The 12,793-nt window shown below is 43.3% G+C and overlaps 1 protein-coding gene across 1 annotated transcript in view; it reads left to right on the top strand.

Moving 5' to 3' along the window:
* PARD3 (par-3 family cell polarity regulator) overlaps positions 1-10,454 on the top strand; it is a 550,937-nt gene extending 540,483 nt beyond the window's left edge. The window contains exons 24-25 of the mRNA XM_047066308.1: positions 3,568-3,695; positions 9,974-10,454. Coding sequence (XP_046922264.1) covers positions 3,568-3,695; positions 9,974-10,370 — 525 coding nt within the window. The 3' untranslated portion in view covers positions 10,371-10,454. The remainder of the gene's footprint in view (positions 1-3,567; positions 3,696-9,973) is intronic.
* Positions 10,455-12,793: the final 2,339 nt, after the last annotated feature.

Raw genomic sequence — 12,793 nt, 5'->3', positions numbered from 1 at the left:
GATATTTTGTTTTACACTAATAAGTGATAGCCAAATTGTGTAGCTTTCCCAAACTTTATATAATTTTTTGTATTGTATAAATACTGTCTCTCCATAATCATGATAGAGACCAATACTTTGCAGCTCATTTATAAAAGCAACATGCATAGTTTTCGCTTGTGGCTTTAAACATAAGCCATGAAGAAATTTACATATCATGGTCCTCCAGTGTACTGTGTAACAGATAACCATGTATTTATTTCTATTTACTACCTCTACATTATTATGGCCCTGCCAGCCTTGGCAATTTTTTTACTTAAAAGGTCATTGCTTGTCACAAATTTCATCATAAACAAGGCCAGGTCATCTGAGATTTGTATTCTGAAAACAGAGCTATTATTGCCTGGCAGATATCCAGAATTAATATTTAAAAAAATTTTTTTAATGTTTATTTATTTTTGAGAGAGAAAGACAAAATGCAAATGGGGGAGGGACAGAGAGAGGGAGACACAGCACCTGAAGCAGGCTCCAGGCTCTGGGCTGTCAGCACAGAGTCCGACGTAGGGCTCAAACTCACACACTGTGAGATCATGACCTGAACTGAAGTCAGACGCTTAACTGACTGGGCACCCAGGCACCCCTTGATCTCCAGAATTATTACAATTATAATTTACCTGTGTATTTCCCTGTATATATGTTACTTTGTGGTTGTAGCTGTTAATGCTGTTCTTTTTGAAAACATGAACTTCTCCCTGGGGTTACAAATTACCTTTCTTCATTTCTTTATTTTTATTATTTTGGACTCCAGACACATTATTCTATTTCTGCCATAGAGATGGAAACCACTGTATTTAAAAGTCAGGATTGTCGATTATAATACTGCTCCCACAATTTACATTTTTATGAGATCATCATTGAAGTCATGAATCAGGTTATTTTTGATTCGGGCCAAGTATAAAACTTGCCAGGATAAACTTACGTCAGTGTTGCTCTAGGCTGGTCATGTATACAATCTTCCTTGAGATCTGTGGCTCAGTAACATTTCATCTTAAAGATAAGGGGAATTCTTCTTAAGAACCTACCCTTCTGCATGCTTTGAAAAAAGAAATGGAATAAAAGTCATCGTAGTGGGCAGACTAGTATGAAATATGTCAGTTTGCCAATACCAAACTCATTCACTCATGTTAAGTTTTCAGATCCTGTGTGATGATAATTTTATTATTGGAGTTCATCAAGATCCAACTGGGTCCTTGCCATGGATAAGGTTTGAGGTGCACAGTGTCAGAAAACACACAGTTGAGGAAACAAAAGCCTTTCAACTTTTTTTTTTTTTCTGTCAGAATCAAATTTTCAGGCCTCTGGGAGAAACAACTTAAAAATACACCTGAAATGTCTACAAGACCTTGCATTTTCTTTTCACATCTCCACAAGCAGTGTGTCACAGAACAGCATGAGCTTAAGAAGCCCGTTACTAAATCCTGCTGCAGAATGCCAGATCTCTCAAGACTGCTTGACACATGTATATAGCTTATACTGAGTGAAAAGGAAAGGGAAACGTGGTTCTTTTTGAGGGTGGAAAGAAAATTGTGTAGTATTTTCTTGCTTTGCTTTCCCTCTGTCCAGTGGCTTCTCTCAAGCTTCCCAAGCCTCACCCTGAACAATAGAGCCGCTCAGTTTTCTTTTTGGCCAGCCTCATCAAGTGTAATGGAAGAAAATGTCTGTCTTCTTTAACGTAGTTGATGAACAATTGGTTGACGCTTTGTTTACATAAGCAGAACTCACTCGGCAAAGTGTTTTCCTCGCTCATGGCACCACTGATGTGTTATTTGAACGGTGTTGTGGAGCGGGTCTCAGAACACACATTTGTTCCAGTGAGTGTGGTTATAAACATCCACTAGTAGAGACTGGGGTATTGTAAAGCCTAATCTCTTCACACATTATTTTTGTATCGGGATATTTTTAATATGCCCACTGACTATGCCCATATGCTTTGAAATTTTTGCCCCATATAATCCTTATTATTGCTTACCCACAAATAAGATAATGCTGGCCAGGCAGAAAGAGAACAATAGATGATGCTTTCTTTCTGTTCACACAAAAGCCAACCACAGGAGCCACTCCTTAAGTAACAAGCCCACATGCTACCTTACAACTCTCCAAATGAAAGCAAAGACTGTTATTTTAGGAAACTATTATCAAGTCAAAGTCTGCCATTGGTGTCTACGAGAGAAAATCAATAGCTTGTTTTTAAAAGGCATTCTTCATTCAGAATATGCCTATTGCACAATGTTGCGTCACACAAAGGGGAGCAGAGGTTAGCAAGTGACAAAAAGGATTACTTAGTGAATGTCACTGATGCTACGATAAACCACTGTTGGGTGTTTTGTAGAGTTAGAGGCATCGTTGTCTATTTTGAGCAGACCAACTTTCATTTTCAAAGGGCAGATCTAGAAGGTAAGCTAAAAACTGTCAGTGAGAAGCTGAAGCATCCACAGGGGCTTGATCTGCATGGCACAATATACACAACCAAATATCTGAGTTTGCTGAGAGGCAGCAATCAGTGGATGACCTGCTGACCAAAGTATTTAGCCAGAAGGAGTAGAAATTTCTCTATAGGGTATAATTAACCTAGGTAAAAATGCCATTTCCTAATAAGTAAGGGAAAATGTATTGTCTCATAACCAATTCAAGGAGCTGTTAGCTGTTAGCTGTTAGGGTTTATTCTTTTGATGAGTGTTTCCATTTGACTGCCACCCCTGGGTTGGAGGAGACCTATACATGGCGAACGGTGCCTAGTGTCAACGAATCTCCATTCAGAATTTAGCCATCACCCTTTAGGAGAAGGGGAATGAGTTCTATTGTAGCCCTACTGCTAGCCTAAAATAGGTAACCGCTGAGAAAATTCACCAGCACAGCCAACTTGCAAGTGCACACCCATGGACTTTCCCACTTCTGTGAATTATTGTAGCAAAATTTATTTACTTATTTATTTTTGACATTGGCATCTTATGCTCTCCTGAGGAGCCTTGCTCCCCTGTACTTGCTGGATATACAGGGGATGCAAACTGGTGTCTAATGTTGGTATTTATCAAACCATCAGGAAGACTGGAAAAGTTGACCCCTCAGGGCACCTGGGTGGCTCAGTCTTAAGGGTCTGATTTCAGCTGAGGTCATGATCTTCTGGTGAGTTTGAGCCCCCACATCGTGCTCACGGCTCTCAGCACAGAGCCTGCTTCTGATCCTCTGTCCCTTACTTCTTTCTCTACCCCTCCCCTGTGCTCGCTCGCTCTCTCTCTCTCTCTCCCTCAAAAATAAACATTAAATAAAAGAGAAAGAAAGTTGGCCTCTCAATTTCAGACCATTCTGAAGCCATAATCAAAATTTAAGATGCTTGAGTATTTGGGGCTCATAAAAGCAAATAGATAACCTCTTTTCTCACACTTGGGAAAACTGCAGTTGGCTTTTTAAAAACTCACCACATCTGTAACATGTTTCTAGGTCAATCCTTAAGAATCGGAATGAGGCCCACCGGCCACATGATAGCCAGACTGCCTCTCTCGCTAAGCGTGTCGCATTTTTGCCCTTCAGCCCAACTCCAGAGCGGCGGCGCAGAGCGGCAGGCACTCGGTGTCGGTGGAGGTGCAGATGCAGCGCCAGCGGCAGGAGGAGCGCGAGGGGTTCCAGCAGGCCCAGCGCCAGTACAGCTCCCTGCCCCGGTAAGTCCCAGCCCGGCCCCGCCGGAAGCCCCTCCTCCACGCGCTCGTCCTGCGGGAGCCGGCAGGCAGAGGGCGCTGCTCAGCCTGCCCCCCATCTGACCCCTGGAAAGAGGCCCCCCGGAAGAAAGAAAAGTGTGGCAGGAGATGCCGGCATTGTCACCCCCAAGCTTCCTAACCGCGAGCGAGATGATCTGCCATAGGAGCATCGGGCTGAGGGGTCACAGCCGGGCTCTGGTACTGGTTCTGCTACTTCCCAGGTGGCCGCGGACCGGACGGGTTCTTCATCTGAAAATGGAAAGCTAACGCTTATTTTGCCTGGCTGGTGGGGTGACTAGAGTGTCTGATGCTGTGTAAACCTAGAGCTCCGTGAAACGGGGGGGGGGGGGGGGGGGGCGGTACTCCACGGTCTGTGCCCAGTTAGGATCTCTCTTGCTCTCCCGCCATTCTTACACTTGTTCAGTGCGGATCCTCAGAGTCCCAGGGATGCCCACCTCATGAGCAGACTAGCCCGGGGGGGGGGGGGGGGGGGGAGGGGTTGGTATCTGCCGGACTCCCCCCAAGGAGGTACCTCAGCCCCACGGGTTCTCTGCCAAAGGCCTGGAGAGCACTCAGGTGACCGAGCCCTAATACCCTGAAATGATAGCCCTTTTCCCATCTGAGTATTTCCTCCGTGCACAGTGAAGAATAAAAGTACCCATTTAAAAATACTCATCTTCCCAAACTTCCTATGATTCACTCCTATAATCACAATTCTTACAGGCATTTGTTCTATTTCAAAACCAGGTGACAAAACCATTTTGGTGGAAAAAATCCACTTACCATGTTTGTATCAAGTAGATTGCTTTGACTTTGAGCAGAGCAGTGTGGAGGCAATGTTTCTCTGTGTAAACTTGACTGACCTGTACAAAAGTGGTCTTGATTTGCTTCTAATTTTTAATAAGGATGAGTCCCTGTAAATGTTAAATAATCCCTATAATAACAGCGAGGGACTTGGCTACATTGACGTGGATCAGACAAGGGAATGAGGGTGTGAATGAAAATCTACTAGGATGAGTAGCGTCATTCTCCTAATGGTAGTTTACTAGTATTGTAGTATTGTTCATTCAGTTGTTCTTTTTTCATCTAGAAAGCTCTATCTCCTTTGAAAACTAAATTATTTTTTTCTTTTAAATAAGAGAATTGCTTTTTTTCTTTCACATAGGAGAATAACTATTTATTTAGCCCACTCTGGGTAAGAGTCACTGAAATTTAGGTCTGGACAGGACCTTGAACACGTTGTCTTACAAGGAAGCAGCTCAGAGAAATTAAGTAACTTCCCCCAAGGTCCCACAGCTGGTCCATAATTTCTTCCAGAATTCAAACCCACACCTGCCCGTTCCCTAAACCCTGATTTCATAAGGCTCATTGCTACCGAGGGTTTTGGTTCCCAAGTCTGGAATGTCATTGGGTATAGGTGCAAAGTTCCTCTCTGCGCTCTACTTCCCTTAGCATATGGAAGAAGGCCGCTGTATGAACCAGCCCCATGCATCAAATGTGAAACATTCCAGGATTATACATAAAGGTTCTTCTGTATAAAATCCCTCCACCCTGCCTGTTTGGCTTGCTTTCCATCAGATGAATGAGTGTGATCAGGTCGATGGATTGACATACCTGACGGTCAGTAGCACATCACGGCCTATGCGAATGGCATTGCCTGTGCAGGGGCTGTGATCTTATTTGATTGGCAAATTGTTTGACTTCATAAATTTTAGTTGTGTTTGAGAGTATAAGAAATGGAGGAGAAATATCAGAAAGCGTATGTAAGAGGTGGAGTGAGGTGGGAAATGCACAGGGCTGAGGAAGGGAAGTGGGAGAGATGGTGGGTGAGGGCCCAGAAGTGTACACAGCCTGGCGTGAGAAGAACCGCCAGGGTCCCAGTCCTGGGGAAGAGGGCAAAGAGGGATCACTGACTTTCTCCTGGTCGTGTTCCCAGGTAGCTCCATATTCCAAACTGATGCTCCGCTGTCTTTTCCACCTCCTCCTCTAGGCTGCCCTTCCTCGCTCCCCTTCTCCCTTCTGAAGCACCTGGTAGAAGGATCTAATTCATGGAAGGGAGGGTCGCTGCTGCTGGTACTGCTGCCATCTGGAGTGTTTCCCTAAATAATAAAAACTCCCTCTGGGTTCAGCGTAGCCCTCTTATTACTACTAGGCATTTTATTCTGTGTTGATATGACAAAAGCAGAAATCCCACGATGAAAAAGTTGTTTCAGGCAAGAGGTCTGGGAGGTCCCTACAGCCTGTTCTCTGCCTTTAGAGAACAGTTTCTGGATGGGAGTGTATATTTGTGGGAAGATTTAGGAATGCTGAGCCACACCCAGCTTAGGCACCACTTGACAAAGGCTGTGTGCAGAGATCCGGAGGAAGGTAACAAGACCAAAGAGGAGCTCAGAGGGAGATAGCAAGAACCTACATGGGCTTGAGTCAAAACCAGATTTCTGGCGTGATATTCTTCAAAGACGCTTGACCTCTGCTTTTCAGATGTTGACAGCAGAGTTTTGTCTAAACAAGTTGGTATGGCATTCAATACCAAAAAGACTTCACACACAACAGAAGTTCTCTTGAAAAGTGGAGCGTAAAATAAAACAAATGGTCAAGACTTTGTACCAGTAGCACTAGAGAAAGGGGTCTGAACTGAAGGGACGTATACAAGCCGAAGTGGTGTGTAAATTCTCACTGTGAATAACCAATTTATAGATGGAATTCAAATTACATTTTGAAATGTAACCCTTAGGATGCTAGTCAAGTCGTATCCCTAGTTCGGGAGGAAAGGAGACCTGAGAGGACCCACACTTAATTCTCAGTCAGAATAGGGTTCCTTTTTATTTTTTTTTTATTCCTAAACTACTTATTCTTTTTTCTTCTTTACTCTCTTTTCTTGAATCCTTTTAAAATTTCTAGATTACTGTCTTAGTGTTCAAAAGGCAACTCTAAAACTGAGTAGAAGCATGTTCAGTTATAGTCACTGATAGAAAGACTTACTGAAGATCCTTTATGAAATACATGTATTTTTTCTTCTCCTGCTGACTCTCCATTTGCTCTTCTCTTTCCTTCTCCATGGCTTCCCGTCTGTTGGTGGTAGACTTCTCTGTGTACACCTCACTTCCCCTCTGTCTTCCGCACCCAGACATGGTCTCCCCACCAGGCCCATTTATTATGTCTCTCAGCTGCTTGTCAACTTGTCAGCCTTGGTATTTATATCTTTCTTCATCCTTCTGTGTCCTCCTCACCTTAGTGACTAACTTGCTTTCCTGAGGCATTGGGTCTTTGGTGTAAGATGACGGTCTACATGATGGTGGTCTTCAAGCCATATTGGAAGCAGTTACAATCATTAAGTGATAGCTATTGCCAAACCAGGGCATTTGCCCTGAGTGGATTCAGAAAACTCTAGTAGGCTCATTCTAGGACCAGACATACCTGTGTGTTGGTTATAAAGAAATTCAGTGAACAGAGATTGCTGCTGTTGTTATTTGTGGCCTTTGACTAAGCAATCATGGGACAGTAAAAAGCTTCTTTCCAGTCTCTCAGAAAGTAGAGTTGTCTTCACTTAGAGAAGCTTCTTCAGTTATTCTTTGGTGCCTCTCCCTGCTTCTTGATTTCTACCCAATCCTTCTCACAAAGGATGGAAAGCTAATATTTTTTTTAATTTTTATTTAAATTTTTTTAATATTTATTTTTGAGAGAGAGACAGAACATGAGCAGGGGAGGGGCAGAAACAGAGGGAGACACAGAACCCGAAGCAGGCTCCAGGCTCTGAGCTGTCAGCACAGAGCCTCACATGGGGCTCGAACCCACGAACCACAAGATCATGACCTGAGCTGAAGCCGGACACTTAATGGCTGAGCCTCCCAGGCGCCCTGGAAAGCTAATATTTTGTTTATTGTTTTCCGTTGGTCACAAAGATGTCTCCCAAAACCCAGAGGCTAATCTTTGATGACAAAGTGACTTTGCCTTCAAACTACTCTTCCAACACCCATTAGTCAGCCATTTACTGTGTGACACACTTTTCTAAGCATTTTACATGTGTTATTTCACTTATTTTTCCCTGTATCCTATGAGGTTAGATATCTGGCCTGTTTCACAGGTGAGACAACTTGGGCCCAAACAGTATAACCCTCCTGGGGTCACACAGCCAGCAAGTGGCAGACAGGATTGGAATCTCTATCTACCTGAACCTAAGCATCATGTAGAAAACTTTCGTTGTCTGCTATTTTCTCGAGTTTCTCTATGATCTGATCATTTCTTGTCCTCTCCTTAATTGAGAGCTTGTTGATACCACACTTACCACGGAAACATGTGTATATATGTGTTTGTGTACCTGTATCTATGTATATGTTCTTTCCCCACATATCTTACTTCAACCCTCAGTGAGGTCTTCTTTCTTCCCTCTAGACAGCTTAGTTTGAAGAAAATTTTAGCTACAAGAAATTCTTCTTTCACATCATCATAATTTCTGTCCCTAACAAACCTTTAGTGACTTCTTGATGTGTTTAAATAAAAAAAGACTCTGTCTTCCTGAAATGATTCAAAACTCAGCTTACGGTGCATGAGAGCCATAGAGCGAAGCCTTGGGCTTTATAGAGTTGGGGGTTGGGGGCTGGAGAGGGTTAGTGGATCTCAGTTGGCTAAGGATGAAAAAGAGGTGAAATTTCTGTGGCCTACTTCTGGTTATCTTTAAATTGATTACTAACCCATGAAGGAATTCCACTTTTGTTGCTGTAACATCAGTAACAAGTTCGTTGTTTTAATTAAAGTTTCATGATTAATGTCAAATCCCTGGTTTCGTGCTGGCACTTTCCATCATTCATGTCCCTGGGCAGATTAATTTATGACTTTTTAAGTGAAGATAATCAGTGCTCTAGGCAAATAAACTATTCCATCAAATCTAAGGATTCTTGCCTGGGCTGATTGTACGAATGGTCTGATTCCCATTAAAAGAGAACCAGATAAAGGTACTGGACACTGTTCAGTTAATCACAGTCATATCCAGAGATGATGCTGGACACCCCCAACTACATTTTAGACCATGTGGAAAATGGGGAGATTTCATCCCAAACCATACTGATGGCACTTCTCAATGTTCAAAAATGCAAATGCTTCATTCCTGTGAGAGCCCCAGTGTCTGCATAGATCGCATTTTCCCTTCAGAGTCTTTCTGAACATCCTGTCATGTTGTGTGTGTTGATGTGAAAGCCTGAGCAATACATACTGTCGCCAAATGATTTTCTTATTGATAAATGGAGCAATATATTTTGTTTTATTACTCAATTCTCTCTTCCTCTCTTCCATTTTTAAGGCGAAAAATTAGGACATGTCTTCCTTTCTGGCACAAATTGTTTTACTTTATCATAGCCAATCTTATTGTAAATTCATAAAAGCATCTAGAGACTTGATAGTAAATTAAAGATGTTTCAAAACAATAATGTTTCCTGAAATGATGTGCAACTTTATTGCAGAAGTGATAAGACTTAGAAATTTCTATATGGCTCTGATTTATTTCCCTATCCTGGAGTGACAGAATGGGAGTTAAGTAGGTTATCCCTGCCTTCAGGGAGGGTATGGTGTGTAGGAAAATAGTGCTTACTTTACAGACTTCCCAGGTTCTACAGGCCTGATGAGCATATATGCTGGAGAGTGTCGGTTGCTGACATATACATCTCGAAAGCCAGGACTTTAAGGGACTGCCTGTTGCATTTTTAATCATATAGGAGTCTAGACTTAAATCTTTCATAACTGAACTCATATTGTAATCCATTACATGTACTTCCTATTAGCTAGTGTCTCGGGCATTATGGTGGCAGCTGTGTAAAATATTTGTTTTTCTTGTTTAGGATTGAATTGTAACATTCTAAAATGAGCAATTCCTGCTGGGGTAGAAGCTGCCAGATCACTAATACCCCCGTACAGAGTCTTGCCAGTGTGTCTAAATTGCAGGAGGTACTGTTACCCTATGTAGAATCAATAGTGCCTACGGAGACACAGAAGGAGGATCCTTACTTTTGGATAGCCACCCAAGCCCTCAGTGCTCTCTCCTGTTTAGCCATTGTTTGCTGAGAACAGTCCTGTGTTAATCCTCCAGCCCGCATCACTGTGGCTGACACATGATTGCAGTGCAGCACTACTGGTTGAGAGGTTCAAATGCATATTCCACTTCCCCCCTCCCCCACCTCCTTTCTCCCTTTCCTTTCTCTCTCGCCCCTTCTCCCAAGCCTCACACTAACCTTTGGGATTTGCTTTTCTAGGCAAAGCAGGAAAAACGCCAGCTCTGTGTCCCAGGATTCCTGGGAGCAGAACTACCCCCCTGGGGAAGGCTTCCAGAGTGCCAAGGAGAACCCCAGATACTCCAGCTACCAGGGCTCCAGGAACGGCTATCTGGGCGGGCACGGCTTCAACGCCAGGGTGATGCTGGAGACCCAGGAGCTCCTTCGCCAGGAACAGAGGCGGAAAGAGCAACAGATGAAGAAGCAGCCTCCTCCTCCCGAAGGGCTCAACAACTATGACTCATACAAGAAAGTCCAGGACCCCACTTACACCCCTCCCAAGGGGCCCTTCCGGCAGGACGTGCCCCCCTCCCCTTCTCAGGTCGCTAGGCTGAACAGACTCCAGACTCCTGAGAAAGGGAAACCCTTCTATTCCTGAACAGGAGAAGAGTGGAGGCTTCATGTCATGCAATAAAGGACATTTTCTTATGAAGACTTGTATTTTGGGAGTTTTTTTAAAACCTTGATGGTACTATGGAATTTTTCTGTTTGTTGGTATCAGTGCCTTTAAGCAGTATGAGCGAAGAAATGGAAGGCCTTAATGTCTTTGCCACTATGTCTCAAGTGTCTATTTCATGGAAGGATTTCCCACCATCTGACAATCATCTGTTCGAGGCATTCACATGCTCTGCACCTCTCTGGAGTACCAGGAATGTTCACCTCCCCCATGAGATGTCCATGGCTTTATGTTACAGCCCCCTGCAACTTGTGACAAATTACCTTGAAGTTGAAGGTGATATTGATCCCTCCTTCTCCCCTTTCGGTTTTCTTTGATGTGAGGCGACATCCCAATCTCTGGTGGATCAAAGTGGGTGACATACACCAGAAATTGGGGCTTTATGGTACTTCACAGCACAGTCATTTATGGTACTTTGTAATCAGTGTGGTTTTCCCTGTTCTCTCCCAGCTCCTTGCAACAGGAAAGTTCCTTCATCCTAGTAAAGAAGCTAAGCCATATCCAACACTGTCTGGTTATCATGGGGGTCCTTTTGCAACTGCCTTATAACTCGACATTACCAATAAAGCGATCATTGTAGTCTGTGTTTATAAATACACTTGTTCGGTCATGTTCCTGACACGTGTGTTGAGTCAGCGCAGCTCTGTGTGGGGGACGAGGGACAGGGAGTGACTTCTGGTTGGGGAAGAATGGAGCCCGCCCACCGGCCCTGTGCATATCATGACGTGGGAGGTGGTAGCTAAGAAAAGAATTCTCCCAGGATGAGCTTCTGGCCCACAACATCCCAGTAATTATTTTAATTAGTTTTCGTTTGACAGGTTGGCAGGAAGGGCATAGAGTGAGACAAAGATAAATCAGATGGTCGTTTTGGGATTCTAAAAACTCATCGGCTTGCTACAGTTTTTAAAGTCAGTTGGAAATCACGTTTGTCTAGCACACCCAGATGCTGTATCTCTGCCTGATGATGCCATCCATGCTACTAGATAATTCTGCCACAAAACGAAGACAGATAAGGGAAAAGCTGTTATATCACCAAACAGTGGTAACAAAAGATTGCTCTCATGTCAATATTGTAATGTGTGTGGGGGTCACAAGGACCTCGATTGCTCCTGTGTTTTCAGCTGTCCGTCTGAACGTCATGTGTTGTGAACCATGGCTGGGTTGCTAAAGTGCCTGCAAATCCCGATGTGAAGAAAGCTTGAGATGAAAGCTCAGCACACCATGTATTAACAAAAAAAGAGAAAACAAACAAAAAAAGACATGTACCGATATGCCTTTTTTTTTTTTTTACTGGCACATTGTATTTTTGTGTCCACTTGTTTTTAGAAAATATGTGAAGTGTCCACACGTACCTGTGTCTCTTTTGCATTTCTGTGTAATGGTTCTATGTGTTCATAATGTGTGGCAATGTTTAAATGGTGTTACCAATGTAAGCACAGTGACCTTGGATGACAGTAGCTTTTTCTTACAGCCTTCCTTGAGCTGTGAGAAACAGCTTTCCCTGTACATATGAGACTTCTAATAAAAGGCATATTTCTTCCTGTTCTTTGTGGTGTCTCTAGTGCTCCTGTGGAAACTCCTAGCTGGGTTTTGGGTTGTTCATTTATTTTTTTTAAGTATATTAGCAGATGTGATTTCTTTTTTCGTGTTTAGAAAAAGTTGAAAGTTTCCTTATATCTGTGTGCAGAGATGGAAGTGCATGATTGACTGCTTACTTGAACACCTGAGGAGGGGACAAGAAAGAGAAAAGGACCTGCTTAATGAGTTTACTGGAAGGCCCAGGCTGCCAAAAGGAGCCTGGGGAATTTGGAATTGAAGGAGCCAATACTCTAGAGCTAAATAAAAGAAAAATTATTCAGAAAGCTACATAATATTCCCATTATTTTCCTCTGCTCCCTCTGGATCATTTCAGCAAGCCAAACATTTTGAGGGAGCCCTAGCCTTGCGTACCATGAGCCCAGAGAAAAGTCCAGATTCTTTTCCACTTTCAATACCAACCAGTTCTTATTTCCAAATTACACAATAAGGCTTTGCTATATTTTTTAGATTCATTAATATGTATATGGTACTTTGAAGGCATAAAGGGCACTAGATCTACCCTAGATGCGTCTTGTGCACAAATATCCCTGTGCGCACCACCACTGCCCCCCCCCGCCTCCCGCAAAGGGCAAGCTTTGCACAGACCTGTTGCAAATTCCCTCCGTGTGGGGTGCCTGCATCAGCTGGTTGTCATAGCAGCCTTCGGCCTGTCACTAAATCCAATTCTGTCACCTCAGGATTAGTTATGAGAGGTGTGTAGCAAGCCAAGAAAATGGCACGTCTTTGGTTCTTATATGCATGCGAGG

Source organism: Lynx rufus, unplaced genomic scaffold (assembly GCF_022079265.1).
Source record: "Lynx rufus isolate CCGP_SWC_20201006 ecotype Redwood Valley unplaced genomic scaffold, mLynRuf1.p SCAF_7, whole genome shotgun sequence".
Lineage (NCBI taxonomy): Eukaryota > Metazoa > Chordata > Mammalia > Carnivora > Felidae > Lynx > Lynx rufus.
Note: the sequence above shows the minus strand (reverse complement) of the source record. Positions and strands in the feature narration are given on the sequence as shown.